Genomic DNA, 22745 nt, shown 5'->3' on the forward strand with positions numbered 1-22745 from the left:
ACAAAAATGTCCCTAAAGTCCACTTTTGATTTATCAAAGCTTCCACCAACTTCAGACGTCACTCATCAACATCTTTTAAAGGTTTCCACCAGAGTTTTTAGGGTTAACACCAGATTCGAACTCGGTTAGGATTTAAACTTCCCCCAGAAGAGTGGGGTTGGCATCAGGGGCGCCGACTTGGAAAAATTATTGAGGGGGCTGGGCTAGTCATCACCGGGGGTTTATGGGGTTATGTAATCCCACGGAGGTTAACCCCCCCCCTAAAAAATGTCGTTTTTTGTGCCTTGAAAATGCCAATTTACATACTTTCTGGTGTGTATAATTTAAACAAACAAACAGTATGTGACATGGCGTTTTCAAAGTAAAACAATCCAAAAATTGGTATACAAATTTCTCTGGTTCAACTAGATCATGCCACTTGTCTTAGTAAGAGACATTTTTTTGTTCTATTTTATGGGGAGTCATGCAGTGCCGTAGCTGGGAATGGAAAAGGTAGGGTGCTTGACTTGCATTGAAGGGCACTCCCAGAAACTCCGACTTAAAAAATATTAGGGGGGGGGGGGGGGGGGGCATGCCGCAGGAAATTTTCTAAATCTGAGATGAAAAATAGCGAGTTTTAAAGTTTTTTTTAAGCATTTTAAAGTCATATAATCAACATTAGAACCCCGAAAAGTCGACAAGTCCAACACATATTTTTTGGCTTTGAAAAAAGGAAAAAATAAATACGAACACACACAGTATTTTTGTAAAAAGGTAATTTAATTTACGCATGCTTTTTAAGACCAGTTGTTTTTTTTATTAGTGATATCCGCTAACGTATTCAAGCGTAAAAGCAGTCTCTCAATGTCTAGGTCATTTTTGAAAAACTCAGTTGATTTTTCGAAATGTTTCACCTCTGTTTAATAAAAGCAAGCACTCTTGTTCAACTGCAATGACCTGTGTGCGTCCAGTTGATGTAAATCGCCCAATAATGCAAAATTGCACCATTTTACAAACCTCAATGTATATTGCCTTGTAGTACACTCGAGTCCCGACCTACGCGAGGGATGCATTCCAAGACCCCTCGCGTAAGTCGAAATTTCGCGTTGTGGAAAAAGGTATGTGTAAATTTTTTTTATAAACGTACCCAATTATTTTAGACACTTGTAAACACCCCCTCAAACTGTTAAAAATCATCTCTTAACTCTACCCTAACTTTACATTCCTGTTTCTTACATAAAGAACTGAATGTTACTTGTTTTTTAAAAATACCGTTTTATTTAAAATAAAATACTGCTACGATGTACAAAATCAATGATCAATGGGAAAGAAAGAATAAATAAACCGGGTATACGGTAAGTACAGTATATAGTACAGAAAAGCAAATGCATCTTTAGTTGTACTGAACAGTCGATCCATTAATGATATTTGTACACAATACATGAGCAGTTTCCATTTTCATAAATATTTGCATTTTACTAAGACACCTACTCGGCGAATTTTTACGGATTTCCTTTTCGTGACTTGTAATTGTATGTATGGAAGATTCACTCATACCTAATTCTCGTGTGCTACCTTCAACGCATATTTTAGTTGAGATTTAGCTTTTCAAGAAGCTCTAGCTTTTCTTTAATTGGTCAGAAACTTTTTTCCTTTTATCTTCACATACTTTAAATGAAACAGCGCTCTTAGGTGTCATTACGTTTCATTATATTTCGCATTTAAAATGAAAAAGGAACTTTCACTCTCAGCGATGCTAAAAGGAAAAAGATCCATTCATGAAAAAAAAAATTTAGTAGCCAAAGCCGATACGAACACACCACGATTCCCTCCCGAGAATTTTCGTATTGCGGGGTGCGTGATTCGCGTTAGGTCTGAATACTGGAGAAAAAATCGCGTTATAGCCATTTCGCGAAAGTAGCCGGAGTCAACTGTATTCCTTTTGGATTTTGAAAGTGTGCGGTGAGAGCTGCCTTCGTTGTTTTCACATCTTTGGTATACGTCGATTTTGAGGGAAGGGAAGGATCATCATTTTGTGAAGGTTTTCTTTTAAACACGATTCCTAAAAGTATTCAAAATTATCACGCCTCCCATTTTATATACAAATCAAGCTCTCATATATTTTTTCCGGATCAGCAACACTTAGGTGAGCGCGCCCGCAGCGCTGCCCACCGGCAACAGACTTGACCCGTAATTCGCGCACTGGGACAAATTTTTACAGTACTCGTAGCACTGTTACTCTATCATTAATCACACCACTCGTTTTCAGTTAACCTGCTTACACAACCGTAATAATTATTTGTTTTAACTCATTACTGAATGTATTTTACAAGGTAAACTATCTAAAAGATAAATTTATGATTTTAAAAAGCATAATGTAATTAATAATTTTTTTGATTTATTGGGGGGGGCTCTGCCCCCTCAAAAATATTTTTGAAGGGGCTCGGGCCCCCTCAGGCCCCATGGAGTCGGCGCCACTGGTTGGCATTATACTTCATGCAACAGACTGATTCCTAAGTTCATGAAGATTACCTCTGCTTCAAGTGAACTTCTCCAATTAGTATCTTGCAATTGAAAAGATTATGAGTTTCAAACTGTATCTGTCGTAAAGCTAGGTTAGATTGCACGTCTATGTGTGGACACTGTAGTGGAATGCACTGTAACAATATTTTGGACCAAACCAACGAAATATTAGAAGATGGCCCCTTATTACATTGTTGATCCATTTCAAGAAAATTGACTATTATCATATTATTATCTATAGATTTTGTTCAAACATTTCTTTCCAAGACGGAAATGAATAAAAAACTATTAATTTGTTGAAGTTACTTTTTGGTTTTTTGTATGCAAGATTTCTGCATATGATTAAGTTGGTAAAATGGCAAAACTGAGCTATCTACATAAAAAGCGTATGTTTCATAATTTGTGTATAACAGTTGTCCCCAACAATGTTTTCAGAAACCAATTTCTAAATATTTGGCTAACAATTTGTAACATTGTCATTAATCGTGCTCTTCGAGTTGTAACATTTCACAAAACAACGGGCATTACGGATCAGCTTCGCGAGCCGGATACGGCACCTGGGCCTTAGGTTGGGCACCACTGGTTTACAATATTGTTAGGAGTGAAATAAAAAAAGGAACACCCCGGTAACATCGTAAATTTTCAAGCTGTGCGCGTATAATCATAGTACTGAACTGATCAGTGTGCAATGTTTTGAAAGGAGGGGGGGGGGGGGAGGAGCAAAAAGAGGGGTTGGAGTCGGGACTGTCTACGTTTTAGTGTACACTTTATGTACTAACATCGTGCAAAAATCCAGCTTTCTCTTAATTAGCTGCGAAAAGAAAAGCGAATAATCATAGTACTGCTCTTGATGGTCTAACTGTTTCGGAGAGGGGGGGGGGGATCAAGAGGGGTAGGGGGTCGGGACTTCATGTTTTTTGAATGTTTTCTTTATTTACTAACGTCCTGCCAAAATTCAGCTTTCCCCCAATTAATTGCGACACAAAAAGCGTATAATCATAGTTCTGCTATTGCAATGTCTCGGAGGGGGTGGGGGAAAGCAAGAGGGGTGGGGGTCGGGACATTGTGGCTTTTTAGTGTATACTTTATGTATTAACATCCTGCCAAAATTCAGCTTTCTCCTAAATAGTTACGACACGAAAAACGTATAATCATAGTACTGCTCTTGCAATGTTTCGGAGGGGCGTGGGGGAGAAAGCAAGAGGGGTGGGGTCGGGACTTTGTGACTTTATAGTGTGTACCTTATGTACATACATCCTGCCAAAATTCAGCTTTCCCTTAATTAGTTGTGTCACGAAAAACGTATAATCATAGTACTGCTCTTGCAGTGTTTCGGAGGGGGGTGGGGAAGAAAGCAAGAGGGGTGGGGGGTCGGGACTTTGTATTTTTTTAGTGTATACTTTATTTGCTAACATCCTGCAAAAATTCAGCTTTCCCTAAATTAGTTGCGACAAAGCCTATTTTTTTACCTTCATTGACTGGGCTATAACGATTTGAAATGAAAAAGTTACTTGGTTCAAAATATGAAGGTGTGCTAAAATTATGATTTATTGCAAAAACAAACTGTTACTTACTACTTAAACCGTGACAGAAAACACATATAAAATAAAACAAATAATATGTAAAAATGAATATTGAAATAAAACTAACAACAAAAATGAGCAAACAAATAAATAGAACTTTTATTAGCAACAGGTCTCAGGGGAAAAACTTGCCATAAATTAATACGATTCATGGAAATGAATACAGGTGTAAAAATACCACTGAATGTGAGAATACAGTGCTAATATACAAACAAACTTCAGAAACTTATTTAACAACAAATTTAGCACTCATTTACTTTCAGAAGCCTTTTCATCCTTTTTTACAATAGTTTTGTTAAAATCCTTAGTTAGAGTTGCAATTCGTTGCAAGAGAAACTGCTTGTCATTGCTGGTTAAAATCAGTTGATTCCTAATCCTTTTTGACAGTTCTTGTTCAGATCGAATAATTCCATAATAGTAATACATAGCAGCGCTGAAATTAAAAAGCAGAACTGAGAAATACACAGAAAATTGTCAGTCAGGGCGATTTTTATGTTAGTTTTATAATAATAGCTAGTTACATGCATGTATACTTTGAAGAATATTTCATTACAATCCATTTACACAAATACAAATGTGATGACCAGCAACAGGCTCTGGGCTCAGCTAGGCTGATCCTAGTCAGTTATAAGTCTTCAATGAAGATCAATGGCCCTCTTAAATCCCCTATTATCTCGTCCTTATTCCCTACTTTTAAAATTTCCAAGAAAAAAGGGTGAAAAACTATAAGCAAATGTCTCCGGAATTGGTTCTACTACAAAAATTGTCAAGGAAAAACAGCAATTCAAATTCGTTTCTCTGCAAAAATTTCGACATATCAAGGGTTTTGAAAAATAAATTTCGGGTTAACTATGGAAAATACATAGCAGTTTACATGGAAAATACAGGGGAATTTTCTTTTGAAACATCAAGGGTTTTGAGAAATAAAGGTTTGATTGCACATTACCTATCACAGGGCTGCCACTGAGTTATGGTCATAAAAATAGTCGTTTTAGTAGCGTCTTAAATGAAAAATAGTCTGCAAAATAGTCGCCAAACAAGAAAATTAGTATCCCATTATGTTTTTATAGTATTAATATTAAGTCATGCTCAGGGCCACATTTAAGTGTAAGCCCAAGAAGCATGCGCTTTGGGGTGAGTGGTGTATGTTCATTAAATAACGTAAAGCAAACATTAGCACCCATATAATTGTAATGGTTATTAGTAAGCATGTGGTTGGAAAAATTTAACAAGTCACCCCCCAAAACTTTTCATTAATAATAGGGTTTAAATTTACTTGTCAATACGAAAAAAAAATTAAACATTACATTAGTAAGTGTTGAAAATACACTAGTATTTTATACGGTACATAAGGCTTTTAAATCACAAAAGAAAAATGCCTAACACTACTTTTAAATTCCATTTCTCTTTTGCAGATAAAGCTTTTATTTACATTTAGACATTTAAGTCTTATTTACATTTACAGAAAAATGTAAATAGTAATAATAAAAAAGCTGAATACTCTATGTTCATTAAATAACATCATCCGAATATTGCAGCTGCAGAGAAAAATGGCAATGTTTCCAGAATGATCCAGAGCAACTAAAATACCTAAAAAAGTTGCCATTGGCGCCGTTAAACTTTGCTTCGTTAATGGCTCCACATTTTTTGAAATAAAATTAAGTGCTTTTGTTTGTGAAACCTAAATTACTTTTTCTGTACCAGAAGGTACAAGGTACAAAGTTGTAATCGCTAACCGGCAAAACCAAAAGTAATATTCCTCTTCATGAGGTTATTATTGTTGGCAAGAAATATGCATCAGCTCTCTGATGGCGCTAGAAGAAAAAAAAAGGGGAGAGGGGGGAGTGTTATACTTATCTTTGGTGATTAAAAAAGCAAATTTTGGCAGACCAGAGTGAGTTAAAAGTAAGACTGGTGATATTTGAAAGATGAAGTTTTTTAAAAACATTTTTCTACATTTTAGTCGCTTTTAAGCTGAAATAGTAGCAGTTTTTTTTACAAATAGTCGTTTTTGTCTTATTTTAGGCTAAAATAGTCGTCATAGTCTGCAACTCTTCAAAATAGTTGCAATAGTCACTTTTTTAGTCTAGTGGCAGCCTTACTATCATGTGCCTAGATGTGAATTGTAAAGAGGTTACAAATTGTTCTTTCACTCTACTAAAAACAAAATTTATACTTGAGTAGGATTTAAAAATTTTGGAATATTTGCCCCAATTTAGTGAAACACAAGTTTCGCAAAAATAGTGGGTAATACAAAACCTTAATACCTAAAGTTTAAAGATCATGCATTTTATACAGATCTCAGTTTGGAAAGTTTAAAGCAATACACACACACACACACCAACAGCGCCCATATAGGGAGGGGGGGGGGGGGGGGCTCGGGCCCCGTTCTCTTTGAAATTCGAACTTTCTTGCTTTTAGTACTTTTTTCTTTGCAAAAATGTAAAAACATTTCTTCTCCATCAATTAATGAATAAGTTATTAAAAATGTCAAATTTTAATAACTCTAATCTGTACTAAAATCGGTTTCTATGGGGAAAACATCTTGCTAAACCATGGGGAAAATATCTGAGGCCCTCCCTTAAAATTTTGCATATGCGCGCCCTTGACACGCACACACACACACACACACATATATATATATATTAATCAAAAACGTATAATTACAATAAAATCATTGCAATGGGAATAAAACACCATTCTTGATGAAAAAATGTCCAAAACAAAAGAACTCCAGACCAATTCTGTAATGAATCACGAATTGCATTTATCATCAAATCAGCACTGCGAAAAGGACTGCAACCATGAGATGTCTTAATCCTGGAAATATTAAAAATAAGCATTTTTAAATATTAAACTGCAATAAGGTTACATTGTAAATATATAAGACTTTCACAAGAACTAATGTAACATACAATGTTAATGCTGAATGGTAACAATTAAAAACGTAAAGCAAACATAAACTTATTGCTCTGAGGTGACGATATGCATACTCAATTAAATGATTTCTAGGTGGAACAAGTTGTTGTTGTCTTCGTAGGCCAGCGATTTGGGGTGCATTGCTTCCCTTTTCCAATTGTACCATAATTTGGTGTGAAGTCTGACTTCCACAGTACACACATGCCATAAGGACTCCCCCCCCCGCCGGATTTGAATCCGGGACCTCCCCATCGTTGTCAGACTTTTCTGATCAGAGATGCTTTAACTAACCAATCACATTCAGAGATTATGGGTAAGAGCTAAATAAACTTCTAAATACACTCCTGTTTGTGAAAATTGTAACACTATGAAGGAAGCATCATAGTTGAATAAAATTTAATACACAGTTGAGTGGTAATGGTACAAATAATTGATTACATTTTCAAACCAAACAAACAATAAAAAGAGATAGAAATTAGTATTATGTGTGGCCATCACGCGCCGCAATAAGAGCTGCTACACGACTTGGCATGGAGTGAAACACAGTTTGAATATCTGCCTGCAGAAGAGTACTCCATATTGTTTGTATGTGCAACCAAAGTTCGTCTGTCAAAGCAACAAGATGAGGATCACAAGCGAGATGCCGCCCAGTGAAATCCTACACATGTTCAATTGGTGACATATCCGAGGAATATGCAGGTCAAGGAAGAAGCTGTACTTGCTGCAAATCAAGATAGGATTTGACAGTCCTTGCAACATGTGGACGGGCATTATCCTGCTGGAATACAGCCCCTGGCAATCCTTGCAGGAAAGGAATAGCTTGGGGCTGTAAAACTTGGTTTAGGTATCGGGTACTGTTTAAATTGCCCACAATTTGTAGCAATTGTGATTGCCCATGATATGCTAGGGCACCTTAGACCATAACTCCAGGTGTTCGTCCACTGTGGCATTCGATAATGCACTCCGGAATGTGCCGTTCACCGGCATAGCGCCTGACACGAATTCGGCCATCATGGTGCCACAAATTGAAGCGGGATTTGTCAGAAAAGACGACCTGCTACAATCAGGCATGCTAGCTCCTATGCTCATTGTCCCATTGTAGCCGCAGGCGGGGATGGTTTTGCATGAGAGGAATCCTGTATAAAGGAATCCTGTATAACGGAATCCTTGCGGGCAGCCCAGGCTGCAGCAGACGTCTCCGAATTCATGAAGCACACAATGAAACACCTGTAGCTGTTGACCACTGTGCTGCCAATTTTCTAGAAGAAGCTGTGCGGTCCATCAGCGCCATACGCACCAGGTGTCTGTCATCACAAGCTGACGTCACATTTCGGGGTCCACTCCCGGATTTCTGAGCTTTCCGACCTTCGTTCGTCCCACTTCTTCCAAACACGCATGATTGTGCTGCTGTTACGCTTGCACACGAGCGGCTACTGCACAATAAGACAATCCAGCTTCATGAAGGCCGACGATTCTGCCTCATTCAAACTCCGAAATTTGCTTCCAAAAATTTCGCTTTCTTTCGTCGAAGAGGCATAGTATGGATTTAGTTAACGTTTACTCTAGCATACAACCACCGATAATCATTCATGCCTCGCTACAGCGGTCCTATTTATATTCGGTTTGATCGGCCATTCAGAGGGTGCTGCTCAGCATACGAAATGCGCTACCGGTTCTGCAATTTTCAAACTCACTTGCATAAGTCCTTTGTGGTGTTGAATTTTCACAAACAAGAGGTGTACTAACTAAGAATTTAAAAACTATTACTTTTCTAATGTATAAAAGTGAACTGCTGTCACAGCAAAAAAAGAAAGCATCAGGATGATCATGAACATTGAGTTGAACCGTGATGCTTTATATGAAGTCTTGGAAGGTTCACTATATTTTAACACCATTGCCTAGAAAAAATACGACATTTTAAAACAATATTATTATAAAAATGCTAAGAAATTTAGGAAATTACAAGAAGAAAACAGAGTACAAAGTTACTGCTCAGAAAAATAACAATAGAGCACCGTCTCTCACATCTGCACTGCATGGAACCAGACTTGGGGGGTTTATGTAATTTTGCAGGTAATAAGGAACTTTTTGTTTACATATTGAAAATGTGGAAAATAAAATAATAGTATGATTAAAAAGGAATTTTCAAGAAAGACAGGTAAAAAAAAAAAAAAACCTCACACACACACAGACGCAGATGTATTTCATTAAAAAAAATAATAAAAAAAACTCCTCACAAATATTTATAAAGTAAAGTACCATTTATACGTTTTTGAAGGGACTGTATGAAAAAAGCGTACAAATGAAAAAACGTATAATAGGTATAGGTTGGTTAATGCCTAATAGACTCTGCAGGGAACAATTTTTAAAAGCGTATAATTGATAAAAACGTATAAAAGAGAAATGTATAAACGGTGCTTTCACTGTATATTAATAGGCAAGCCGTTTTCTTTCGGTACCATTTTCTAATCTGTGAACCAATTTTCTCCATTTTTTTTGTTTAGTAGCTATTGCCGAGTTTTGGTGTCATCAATAAAACTTTTTGAAATCAGCCGCTTAGCTTTACGGAGATATTAATTAAAAACGCATTTTTGAACTAAATGGCTCTTTTTACGTGAATGGATAGACCTTTTTTTTTAAAAAATTTGATATGGTTGGAAAGGTCTTGAAAAAATAACTCCAAACAAAGAAAATCTCAGGGCGTCCAAGGTCCAATAACCTAAATCCACTAGAAAAGAAATTATAAGTGGATTTTTGGTTAGCAAAACTCAAAAATTTAAATTTTGACTCTTTTCCATTGTGAAATTCATTGTTGGAAGTGTGAAGCATCAAGTTTTAATTGATTTTTAAAACCGCTCTGTCAACACAAAAAGTAGATTTTAGTGCTTTAAGCTTGGTGCGGTAGGAAAGCTCCTGAAAAAATACTTTTAAAAGACGTTTGAACTCCTGTTACAGTTGAAAAACGCAAATCTGCTAAATTGACTAGAAAAAGTGCTAGATGCTATTTTAAGTTAGCAAAAATTCATTTTTATTTGCTTTTTCATGCGACATAGTGAGTGTGAAGAAAAATGCTGGCTAACATTATGTGTTGCCATTTCTCGCTTAAGCGTAAAGAAATTGAAATTTTTGAATTTGGTTTTACAATGAGGCTTTGTAGGTAACTACAAACATTTAAAATCCTTTCCTTTTGTTTATGTTTTCAAGACTTTATGTTTAATTATTAATACGCTGTCGTGAGTCGAGTTTGTTCACACACTCAATAATATTGAATAAGTTGGCATGATTAAATCATCTTTTTACAAAGAATATTGTTTATACAGAGTTTTTACATATGAACCGGATTTTAGGGCATCATTTTCATTCAGGAAGTTTTTGAATTTTCTGGTATATTAGCAATCTTTATCCATTGGCTTCAAATATTTGGTACCAATGCCAGCACAAGAATTGTTTTTGCTCTGCATACGTAAACAAAGAGTGGATAAATACATATAAGGTTATTAGAGGGCAACATGGTATCCAAAATGAAATATTTCCCCACCAAGAATGTGACAGACACGTCAATTTCCCAATAATCAAAATATACCATTTCTTCATTTATTTTGACATTAACATACAAAAAGCTTTGGTTCTTTTTTTTTTATTTTTGCCGCAAAAGCCTTAATAAGCTATGCTGTGCCACATACAGAAATCAAAATTGGAATAAACTATTACTCTTTGGTATTGTAAGTGCATGTAAAAATTATATGTTCCCAGATGTACAGTAAACAAATGTATAAGAGTAAAAATAAAAATGTTATAAACAGGAAAATTTCATGTAAGTTTTCTCAAATAATTCAGTAATGAATATGGTCAAATTTTGGTCACTGAACGAGCCCTAGTATAAATTAATCCTTGCGCATGTAGATCACATGATTAATTTAATATACAGGAGAAAAAACACTCCATGTTTCTTTGTATGGTATGGTCATGTGGTACTTACATAAAAATATATAAAATACCTTTTTTATATAAAATACAAATTGAAGTTTAAGAACCATAATTGCTGGAAGCAGAGGCGCATAGAACACACCAAGCCTGAAAATAAATAAAACTTATACATGGATAGAACCATCTATTTCTTCTCTGTAAAACAAACTTGAAAGTCATAACTGCATTTTTAAAATTTTTCATCTGAGTTCATTTTATTTAAAAAATTGTGACAAAAAAAAAAAAAAAAAGCCTCAGTAATAGTGATATAACTACACTGTCAAAAAAGAAAAGGAGTGCACCTATTTTAAATGAAATTATGCTGATAATTTTACTGCAAACAAATGTAAAATGAAATATGAGCTTCACAGCTCAACAAACACAAAAACAAAAGTAGAAAACATTACATGCAAATCAACTATCCTAATGTCAAAAAAAAAAAAAAAAAAAAAATGATTGCAGAGATCTTGATTTTGTTGATGCTTTTTTTTTTTTCATTATCTCATTGCGGAGATTCAATCATTCTGTTTTTTTTTCCAAGAAAAAGCAACTGAAAAATGCCATGACAACATGATTTACCTGAACCCATGGCTTGGCATAATATTGGGAAATGGGATTTAGGGAAAACATAAAAAGAAAAAATAGCAGATGCTGTTGGGAGGGCAAGAATTACTAAAACAAGACTAGGATCAATTCCAAGAAACTAGGAATGTAAGGTGTCAATCAGGATAAGGTCGTCCACATGTACATAAGCCAATGATCTGTATTCTGTTGGCAGCAATATACTGCGCTGATCGAAGAAGGTGGGCCGTTGACCATCAAGCTTGGATGCAAAGTGATTGGAGTATAGTATATTGAAGGTTGCAGATTTAGTTAGAGAATCTCACCAGACATGCTTTGGCATGGTGAGAAAGGACCACTCGAAATAACACTATCTTTGATCGGGAAAGGTCACATTGCAGACAAGGTGCTTGGATAGTGTATGTTGGAATCACCATAGGCTGGTACATGAACCTGAATGTTATTCTGACTGGTAATAAGACGGTCTAAAGGTATGTGGATGAGGCACTGAAACCTTTTATCACATCTTCTGCAGCAGCAATGGACGATTCCGTTTTGTTAAGGCAGCATAATGCAACACCTCACACAGTTAACTTTGTGGAGAATTTCCTTGCAGCTGAAACAATAGCAGCATACTCTCCTGATCTCAATCTGATCAAGCATGTTTGGGGCACACTTGGACAAAACATTGCTGCAAGATCACGGACTCCTTTTACTCCTCAAGGCTTGGATATTACACTTCTCCAAGAGTGGAACAGCATCGTAAAAATCTTACCCATAATTTCATTGCACCTTAACAAAACATGTGTATTGCAGTCTTAGATGTTTAGGGTGCCATACGACATATTGAACAACCTGTATCGTTTTCAGTAAGTTACTGCCCTATAGCCAGGGCTAAGGCAGATATGCATGAAATACACCACCAGCTCATTCATTCCAGCCGAGGACTGCAGTTTCGTGCTTATTAGCACTCATCAGCCCGGCATAGGAAGTGACTGAGCTGGAGAAGAAAACCTCTTAAGGAATCTTCCAGTTGAACCGAACCATTGCTTTGGTCACTCGTCTGGTTAGTGCTAATTCTATATTAGCTACCAGTTTGTTTGGCATTCTTGGCTTCCTCAAGAGGTTTTCAACCTCCAGCTCAGTCACTTCCTATGCCGGGCTGATGAGTGCTAATTAAGCATGAAACTGCAGTCCCCTGCTTTAATGACTGAGCTGGTGGTGTATTTCATATAAACCTGTATAATTGCCAAAAATACGTTTTTGTAATTTACATGAAACCACATTGTTGCTCTGAAGCGTTATTTCATGTTCTTTTCCCTGTTCCAAGAAATAAGTTTCTATACAAATGTTTTCTGCTTCTTTTTTCCGCACTGCATTTTGCTACCTGTTTACTCTAAAGTTTACATCCATGCAAGGTTGTCTTCAATGATTAATTACTTAATGGTGCAATGTCTAGTTCGCTTTTTTGCTTACTGTCCTGATTGGTTTTAGGAACCATGAGGAAAAGCTTCTTAAATTGCAAGCACAACTTCTAACAAGCTATAAGCTTACAGATGTAAAATACATAGGTGGCACTTCAAATGTTTTGAAATGTTAGTAATTGGTTAAAAACATTTGTTCGAATTCCAAATTGGTTATCATTCAATACAGTCAACGTTGATATTGATCACAATTCAGAAAAGCAGTTTCTAATACATGGTCCCTACACCTGATGAGTACCAAATTAATAACTTTTGTACATGTTAAAATTAAAACTGGATGCTTAAAAATGGTTAACCCAGAAAATGGTGAGGCCATAATGAGCAGTGTTAAAATTCAAGTATAGTATGCTGTCAAAAAGAGGGCACTACAAGCACCACAAAAAAGGAGTCACTTAAGATTTAACATCCGGGCCAATTTCTAAAGTTTCATTCATTTTCTCCATTTATTATAAGATTACTCTCCTCCATTTATTATAAGATATAAGAAAAAACAATAATAAATGCTTCATTATAAGCTTTTTTTTGTTAAAAAAAAACTATTTTCAAGAAAAGAACAGCAGTCAGTTAAGCTTTCAAGTGGCGTCATCTAACAGAAGGTTTCCTGTTTTGGTTTGAAAATGGCTTCAATGATGATAAGTGGGAAAAAGTTATAAAGGCACTTTTTCTGTGCTATACAATAATATTTTAAATAATACAAATTGACACAAGCTAAAGTAAAGCCTTTTGACAGTTCATTTGAAGTTTCAACAGAAAACTATACATTTGAAACTAATATTTTTAAAGTTATGCTCATTGAAAACACTTTACCATAAAATTGTCTGTGAATATACGGGATACAATACTTGAATTGGTAAAAAAAACGTTTGACGTCCAATGGCTCTTGTGCATTTATTGTCAAATTTTGTCACAAGATAACTGAAATATAACACCAATAATTAAAATTAATAAAAAAATAAATGATTGAAAATGTAAATGAACTGATACAGCAACAGTATGAGCTCTGTTAAGTTGTAAATATTTGGTGGTAAATCAGTATTCATACATAATATAGGTGGTTAAACCAACAGAGTAGAGCAAACAAAGCTGTGTTTAGAAAGCTTAGTGAAACACACAAAACCAGATTCACAGATAAGCAGTGTTCTTGCATGTAAGACAGGGTTGTCAGGAATGGAATGAACATGCGTTTATCAAATAAAATATCCCACTATAGCTTATATTCAAAAAACCTGTCAATTTGTCAAAATATTCATATTTCGTGAATAATGCACTCAAAACTTAAATTAATTGCATAATAACAGAGATAATGTCAAACATCAACAGAAAATATGCAAACACTCCTGTTTTTTTTGGCTAGTGCCAGCCAAATTTTTGGTGGAGTGGGCAAATAGTGTTGGAGCATTTTCTTCAAAAATCTCTGAAGGGGTGTGTTTTGAGATACTTAAGGTTAAAAGTCATGGTGAATGACCTTGAAACTAAAATAAGTCATAAGAACGCATGAGATATATCAATAGAAAACTCTTGTTAGTTTCACAACAGGTTTTGAATTTTTATTCTACTATAGTTAGGAGAGAAGTTAGTTATTTGTAAGTATGTACTTTTCTTTTCTTGTTGAAGATATTGAGTTTTTTTACAGGTTTGTATTTTAAAAATATAATTGAAATCTAAAAATTGGCAGGATTAATTATCTTGGAATATCTGTCCACCAAATTTTAATGAAATCAGAAATGGTAAGGTCAAGTAGATGATTGATCCGACATGGAATTGTTGACCTAATATAAAAACTACCTTCTATAACTATGCTCAATCTAACCCCTGCTGTCACAAAGTCGCCCCATTCAACAGAACTTAAGAAATAATTTTTGTAAACTATTGCAACTGCATTTGTAATAAAATTAATTTTGACAGTTAAGATTTTATGTAATATCCCCCCCCCCCAACTTACATTTATATTTCATTTTTGTACAAAATGCATAATTATGAACAGTAGCTGATTTTAGGGGCGCCCAGGGCGCCCGCGCCCCCCAAAAGGATGAATTAATTTAACTATTTTTTAAATTTTTTTTATTTAGTTGACTTCTCCATAGAATTTAAGACAGTTGTTTAAAAAGAACACGGAGTCAGAAGCCAGAGTGACAGAATACATTTAACTCACTGGCTTCGAATTCAAGAGTATGTAATACTGCAATTTGTCCATTAATTCTTCTACGATGGAACTATAATTAACTATGTTTTTCTTTATCATATAATACTAAAATGTAAATTAATTAAAAAAACACAAATGAGGTATCGGATTATTTAATAACCTTGCCCTTGTGCTATAATCATAATGACAATGTTCCTAATTAAAACCGCTCATTGTATAGCATCTTGGTGACATTAAACAAGGTTTAGTTTTTTATTGGCTTGAAACATTTAAGATGTTTTCTGTCCACATTCAAAGTATATTAGTGCATAATATTTATGTACTTAGAAAAATATATTCACTGGCCTGAAGGGATCCAAAATAAATAAATAAAATTAAAGTCATGAAAACTTTCTTGTGAAACATTGTACCTGGGGGGGGGGGGTATTAAATTTCCCAGGCCCCCTCCAAAACATTTTTCTGTATCCGCCCCTGATTATGAATCAACATTGCATAAACTTGAAATTTTCAAGTTTTTTGCACTAAAATAGAGGAAATACCTAGAATATTGAATGAAAGGGCATTAAAATGTGTATTAAAATGAGTTGTGTATTAAAATGAATACATCTCAGTTTAAATTTAAAGGCATTTTATGCTCAAATTTTTATTAGAATTATAAGGGATTCAGTTTTTACAAGCAAATCATTCCCCCCCCCCCCAAAGAATGGCTCTTCCTCCAAAAAAGCAGAGGGTTGGATGTTGCAGAATCCATACAACTTTGAAAAATCTTTTTAATTAACTACATTACATGGAGTACTTATTTAGGATCATTTATATATATATACACTGCTTGACATTGAAAACACAACACCAAGAAGGAGTGCTCAGAAATTTATGCAAATTTTAGAGTAGACGTACATCACTGAGTTATGTAAATGATGTGAAATGCGCAGCTCTCCGACGAACGTGCAGTAAGATATAAGGGAAGGAACTTGCAGATTGGGCAATATTCGTGTCGTTATTTCTGACTGGAGAATTATCGAAGAAATTTTGTTTTTGTCTTGGAGGTTACGTGTAACACGAGATAATGCCGGGCCGCCATCAACGAAGGCACTTCCAGCAGATAGACGATTTTACTAGGGGTATGGCGATCGGACTGAGAAAGGGAGGTTGGTCTGTCTTCGAATCGCAGTTGATACCCACTTGGATGCGAGCACGGAGCATCGGCTGTGCCGAAGATGGTTGGAAAAACGAAATGTGGCAAGATTGAGGGGTGCAGGGGCAGCCACAGTGACGTCAGAACGCGTGGATCGACGCATCCACCAACAAGCCGTAGCAGACCCACCAGTCACTTGTTCCTCGATTCTGCAGCAGGTGCAAGATACCCTGAATGTTTTTGTGTCAATCAGAACCATTTCCCGTCCTTTGGTCACACGGAGTCTGCAATCACGGCATCCGCTAAGAAGACTGCCATTGACCCCACAACATAGACAGCAAATGTTTAGTATGGTGCCGAACTAGAGCGACGTGGATGACAGAATGGCGAAATGTCATGTTCTCAGATGAATCCAGCTTCTGTTTATAAAGGGACAGTAGACGCATACGTGTGTGGCATCAACGTGGAAACAGATCTAATCCGGCGGTAACTGTGGAACGTCCCACCGCACGACAACATGGCATAATGGTTTGGGGGGCAATTGCATACAATCTCATATCACCTCTAGTTCGTATTCAGGGCACTATGATGGCCTAACGATACTTGGATAATGTGCTGCGGCCGGTGGCAATCCCTTACCTTCAAGGGCTACCTAATATAACGCCCAACCACACAGTGCTCTCATCTGCCAACATGCTCTCCAAGGCACACAGATGCTTCCATACTCTCCTGACCTGTCACCAATCTACATGTGTGGGATGTGATTGAACGCCGTTTGCAGACTCTGTCCCTGCCTCGTTCAGAAGACGAACTGTGGCAAATGGTTGAAAGGGAATGAAGAGCCATCCCTCTGGACACCATCAGCACTCTTATTGACTCTATGCCTGGACGTGCTTCTTCGTGTATCGCTGTCTGCGGTGGTCCTACATCCTACTGAGCCGACGCCGTTCTCGCTCTGTATTCTGCCTATCATTTTGAAATTAAGATCATTTATTATTCCTTGCTGTCTGTCTTTTGTTCAAATTTCATCACTTTCTGACCACTCCTTCTTGGTGTTGCATCTTCAATGTTGAGCAGTGTATATATACCGGAACGCCATGCCAGTGCTCTACTTTTTAGGAAAAATAAATTTCCTTATTCCATAGAATTCGTAACAACTGAGAATTCAATTATTTCTTATTGGTGTAAGGCAGTGGCGTTCCCATAGAGAATACTCCATATATGTCATATACTCTCAAATATTTTGTAGACACACAGCGTTTATCCTCAAGCTTCAAAAATTTTCATATTATGTATGTGATCGTATACACATATTGTGCATAACTGATTACTGGGAGTATACCCCCAGAAAAATTGATGGGAGCATTACTGGTGTAAGGTGCATTTTTGCTCTGATTGGTGAAAATGAACAATCTTCAACATGACGCCATTTTGGAAACGCATTGATATAAAGAGTAGCACAAAACTTATAATCATTTTTAAAAGAAAAATCAAGTAATTTTTGTAAAGTGCAGTTTTTGTAACAAATTTGCTTTTGTGATTGCAATTTTTGCTTCTATTCTGAAACAAGAACACTAAGATTTTGCTTCTTTTATTGAAACCTTATTACATTCAATACATGATGAATTTTCAAGCGAGATATTATAGGGGTTTTGCCAACTTTAAGTTTAAAATCCTTTCTTTCGAAAAAAATGTCACCCCAATGCAATTCATTAGTACTAGAAAATTATTTAGCAGGTTTTTATTAAATCATTTCTCACTCTTCTTTAAAATTTATATTAACTATTATTTATTTATCATTCCGTTTCTGTACTCTTAAATTAATACTACTAAAAACAATTCGTTTGGCTAATTTTCCAAAAAAATCGCGATTATAACCCCCCCCTTTCTGAAATTAATAAGTTTTGTTTTGAAACTAGGGGGGGGGGTCACTTTTGGAATTTTACAGTAGATATATTTAAATACATATATATATATATACATTCTGTAGTACCTTCAAATGACAGACAGTCACAGGACTGCAAGCTTTGGGAGGTGTCCACTATTAGATTGGATTAAATTATGAAATTTTTTTTTTTGGAGTTAATTATTCACATATGGGGGGGGGGGGCGAACCAGCTTTGACCGGTTGAATAATTCACTTTTTTATATCATAAAATGTTCGTAAAACTATTCAAGAATATGTTGCCAAAATTTAAGCGAAAAAAATTGTTATGCGAATTTAAAGTGACTGTGGAGATTTGAAAACGTTTACAGCATTTTTTTTCAAAGGCGTTTTTCTCGAAACAACTTTTTTACATTTGGTGGGCAGTCTAGCTCAAAGAGATTTTGACCAATTATTCTGAAAATTTGTTTGAACATTCTTTATTCAGTTATACTCTATATGAACCTAAATCTTTGATGATATTATTAATAAAAAAAGTTTTTTTAATGCAAGAAGTGTGAAAAAAATGGTAGAGAAACATGGTAGCATTGTAATCAAACACCTCTAAAACGTTCCATTTTCAACTTTTTTGATCACAATTAGGTTTATATTCTAGGGAAATATGTTGTTTACGAGAAAGAAAAACTGTAATGATTACAGGCAAAAATTGTGGCTTTGGTAATGCACACCAGCAACAAGCTCCGATGGTGACAGCAGCTTCTAACTCCACTAATTCTGGTGGAAATGACTTCAAAAAATTACAAGGTGTACACCAAAAGATGAGTAAAATATCCTCCAAGTTTAAAGAAATTCTTATTTCCTTCTGGTTAAAAAAAATCACGAAAAACCACTGAAATTTTGGCCTCCTAAACTGGTTTTCTCCCTTAATGAAAAAGTTAAATAGCACCATATTTGGGAAAGAAATTTCAAAATTTTCAATCTAATATTTCTTTAAATGGATACAAACTAAGATTTTTACAATATCCTTTCTTGAAATTCATTAAAGTTTCATGTCATTAACATAATTTTTTTTAGATAGATCATTGAAAACATAACAGAGAAACTACTATCACAACAGCAGCTCTAACTGAGAGCAACAAAACGACAAATGACAAAAAAGGTGTTCATTTGAAAAACTATGCAATGGGGGGGGGGGGTTGCAAATAATAATCAAGGAAGGAAATACACCGAGTTTCATCAAAAGCCGATGTTGATTTGATATGAAATGACAATTGATTTGGATAACAAAAATAAAATTAAAAAAAATTTACAAAAGTATTTCATTAAAGTGAACACTTACTCTCTTAGAACATCAAAAAATAAGAATATACCAATATAAATGAATAAATCGACAATAGTTAGGTTGTATAATTGCTGACCCACAAATGTTTCCCAACACTGAAAAGTAAAAATTAGGAGCATTAAAACTAAAATTTACATTAAAATGAGCTAAACTATGTATTAAAAACTTAAAAGCATGCAAAAAAAATTACAATATTAATGAAGAAAAAGAGCAATTATACATTTATTGACTAAACTTGGGCAAGAATAGGAAATTTAAAATATTCCTTTTTATGGCACACAGTAGTTGGGTCTTTTCTAAAAAGACTCAACTACTATGTCTTATAGACACAGTAAATACAGTTAACTCCCAATTATCGGTGGTCGGATTATCCGAGGGTCTTTTCGTATTTTTTTTTCTTGACTGCCATTAAATGTTTTTTAAACTTTTGAATGTGTTATTGTTCGTTTTTAGCTTTTAACATATATTTTTTACATTCAATGTTAGTAAATGTAATGTAGCAATGTTTTTAGCTATGATTTAAATGTACTTGTGAGTGTTATTCATATTTTTAAACTATCTTATACACTAGTATCGTTTCTTTACCTATTATTTGGATTATCCGCAGTTACTGTGCTACCTTATTCAACGGATAATAGAGAGTTTACTGTAATACATTCTGATTTTTGTCACCAGGAGTGACTAAACATTTTAGGAAAAGCACGACTATCTGGAGAAAAATATAGATGCATGCCACTTTTAATTTTTCAACATACTTAACTAGTATGTTAGGAAACTGGCTATTGCAAAACTTTCTTCTGTCTTTCTTATAAATGCTGCAATCAAACTTTAGAATCACATTCAAAGATAGAGTCAGGACATGCACAAGAGGGGGGGGGGGGGAGGGTAAGGGCACCTGTTGACCCAGGACCGAGAGTTTTAGAATGAGAAGTGAAATGCCTGTAGGGACGTTGGGGTAAACAATATGGGGGGGGGGGCTGTAAAAGTCATTTTTGACAGCACTAAAATTCCTGTGCAGGACACCTGATCACAGCTGCCAGATATGTGTGATTTACTGCCTGGACAGAATTTAAAACTTATGGGTACTCACAAATTCCGCATTCCCAAAAGATAATAAGGATAACTTTAAACAACTCTATTAAATTTAAAAGTAAAATTGCGCTTTTGTCAATTGCCTGTTTTTTGCAGAAAATAAATAAAAATTAGTAGAAAATTAGTAATTAAAAGGGAAAATTAAAAACCTCATGTTGACAAAAAAGCCTCAGAGTATGGATTACAAAATATTAGAACATTTATTTTGACAAACAGGAACAAATAGCCACAGATAAAATCAAATTCATTGACCGTATTTTGATCGTTTGCAAAATAAAAGTAGCTTACTCGTGGACAACGGCAATCACTTATTCCTTTTCCACAGGCATCTCTGGGTTCACATGCAATCTCAGAATGGAAAGTCATAATGAGTACGAATGCAGATGAAAGCCATAGAAAAGCATTTCTGAGATAAAAAAGCATTACCATAAGTAAGGAAGTACATTTCAATTCAAACATTATGAAAACATAAAAGTGACATGCACAAAAAACTTTATTTTAAAATTTGAAACCAATATCAAAGTGGCAATTGGGAAATTTCATTAAAAGAAATATATAATTCTGCAAACAAATTTCTACTGAATAAACAGGGCCGATCCTAGCGTGTCGGCCGCCCGCGTGCAAAGACCTAATGTGCCGCCCCTCAAGAGCAATTTGTATATTTTGACTAATACTTAACGCCCGTGTAAATCTTGTAAATCTTCCTTCAAATTTCTGAATCAAGTTCTAATTTAAAAGAGAGAGAAAAAAAAAGGATGAACTTATAAAAGGGAAGAAAAGTTTTATAGTAAGAAACTCCTTAGGTACAATTTGTATTTTTGAAGAAAGTAGATTACTAAAATTTACTAGTTTTAAAAACGCATTTTAACATCTGTCTTCGGTGATAATCAGAGGATAGACAGAGGAGGGAGGGAAAACGCCCAGAAAATTTTTGAAATTGTAGTGTGAAAAATAGTTCCAATTAATCTTTGGTTGCGCTTTGTTGCAAGGACAAAAGAGTCGGGTATATTCAAGGTCCATTGAGAAATTTTCAAGATTGAAGTCGAAAATCACAATTTTAGGAACTTTTTTCGAGATTTTAGGAGAAGGAATTGTTGGAGTTCTTTCCTAAAATTCCTTCAAAATTGAAATCAATTTGAAGCTATTTTTTGTGAGCTTAGCTTTGCTTAGGAAAAAAACGCCGCTCTTCCCAAAAATTATCCGAAATTGAAGTTTTAAACACGCAATTTTAGGTTATTTTTGTTGACATTGCTGGAGGGAGGGAGGATTCAGTCGTCTCCTATCAAAAGTTTTTGAAATTTGAAGTTTAAAACACCAATTTAGGTTGTCTTTGGCGACGGTAGGGGATCTGGCGGCTTTCCTTCGATAATTTCTCTGCACTATTGTTTTAAAAACACATTTTTATCTATATTTGGAAACGATAAAGAAAACATGAAAATATTCAGAACCGAAATATATTTCCGAATTAAAATCAATTTTAGGCTAATTTTGGGAAGGAAGAGTCTTTGAGCTTCCAAGCGGTTATTTCGAAAAGAACAATTCCTATCTTTGGTAATATTAAGGAAACTAGGATGTTTCGGCGGATCTTTCTGGATATTTTCCAATATTAATACCTGAAAAATACAACTATAGACTTTTCTCCACCTCTCGACGATTGATGAGGGATACCCTTGCTGTGAAAAGTTACGTAAGTCAAGCAGTTCTCCTTCAGACTTTTTTAGAAAATGGAAGTCCCAAAATCGTATTTTAGGCATTGTTTGATACCGATAGGACAAAGAGCGTGTGCCCTTATGAACTGTTTTTTGAAACTGAAGTCAATTTCAGGCTAGTTTAGGCAGGATGGATTTGGTGGCTCCGCGGAACCGTCCAAAAATGAAATTTTGAGCTGTAGTGATTACATTGGAGAAAAGGGGGATCCGGGGTCCTCCTTGAAAGTTCTTCGAAACTAATGTTTGAAAAACGCAATATTAGTTTATTTTTGAATGAGATGGTGTGGTTTTAGGGGCCTCTCTAAAGACGCGAACTCAGACTACCTTTGGTAGCAATGTTAGGGAATGGTTTTCGGGTCCCTTCACCTCCAAAATTTCGAAAAAGAAATCCGAAAAATGTCATTGATCAATTTTTGATGACGTT

At 35.3% G+C, this 22745-nt stretch overlaps 1 protein-coding gene across 1 annotated transcript in view; it reads right to left on the minus strand.

Annotated features, from left to right (window-relative positions):
• Positions 1-4162: 4162 nt before the first annotated feature.
• LOC129222909 (transmembrane channel-like protein 7) overlaps positions 4163-22745 on the minus strand; it is a 65028-nt gene continuing 46445 nt past the window's right edge. The window contains exons 12-18 of the mRNA XM_054857474.1: positions 20901-21018; positions 19518-19615; positions 13823-13930; positions 11003-11078; positions 8772-8902; positions 6753-6905; positions 4163-4518 (exon numbers count right to left, since the gene is read on the minus strand). Of these exons, the coding sequence (XP_054713449.1) occupies positions 4335-4518; positions 6753-6905; positions 8772-8902; positions 11003-11078; positions 13823-13930; positions 19518-19615; positions 20901-21018 (868 nt within the window). The 3' untranslated portion in view covers positions 4163-4334. The remainder of the gene's footprint in view (positions 4519-6752; positions 6906-8771; positions 8903-11002; positions 11079-13822; positions 13931-19517; positions 19616-20900; positions 21019-22745) is intronic.

This window comes from Uloborus diversus, chromosome 1, assembly GCF_026930045.1.
Source record: "Uloborus diversus isolate 005 chromosome 1, Udiv.v.3.1, whole genome shotgun sequence".
NCBI classification, from domain to species: domain Eukaryota; kingdom Metazoa; phylum Arthropoda; class Arachnida; order Araneae; family Uloboridae; genus Uloborus; species Uloborus diversus.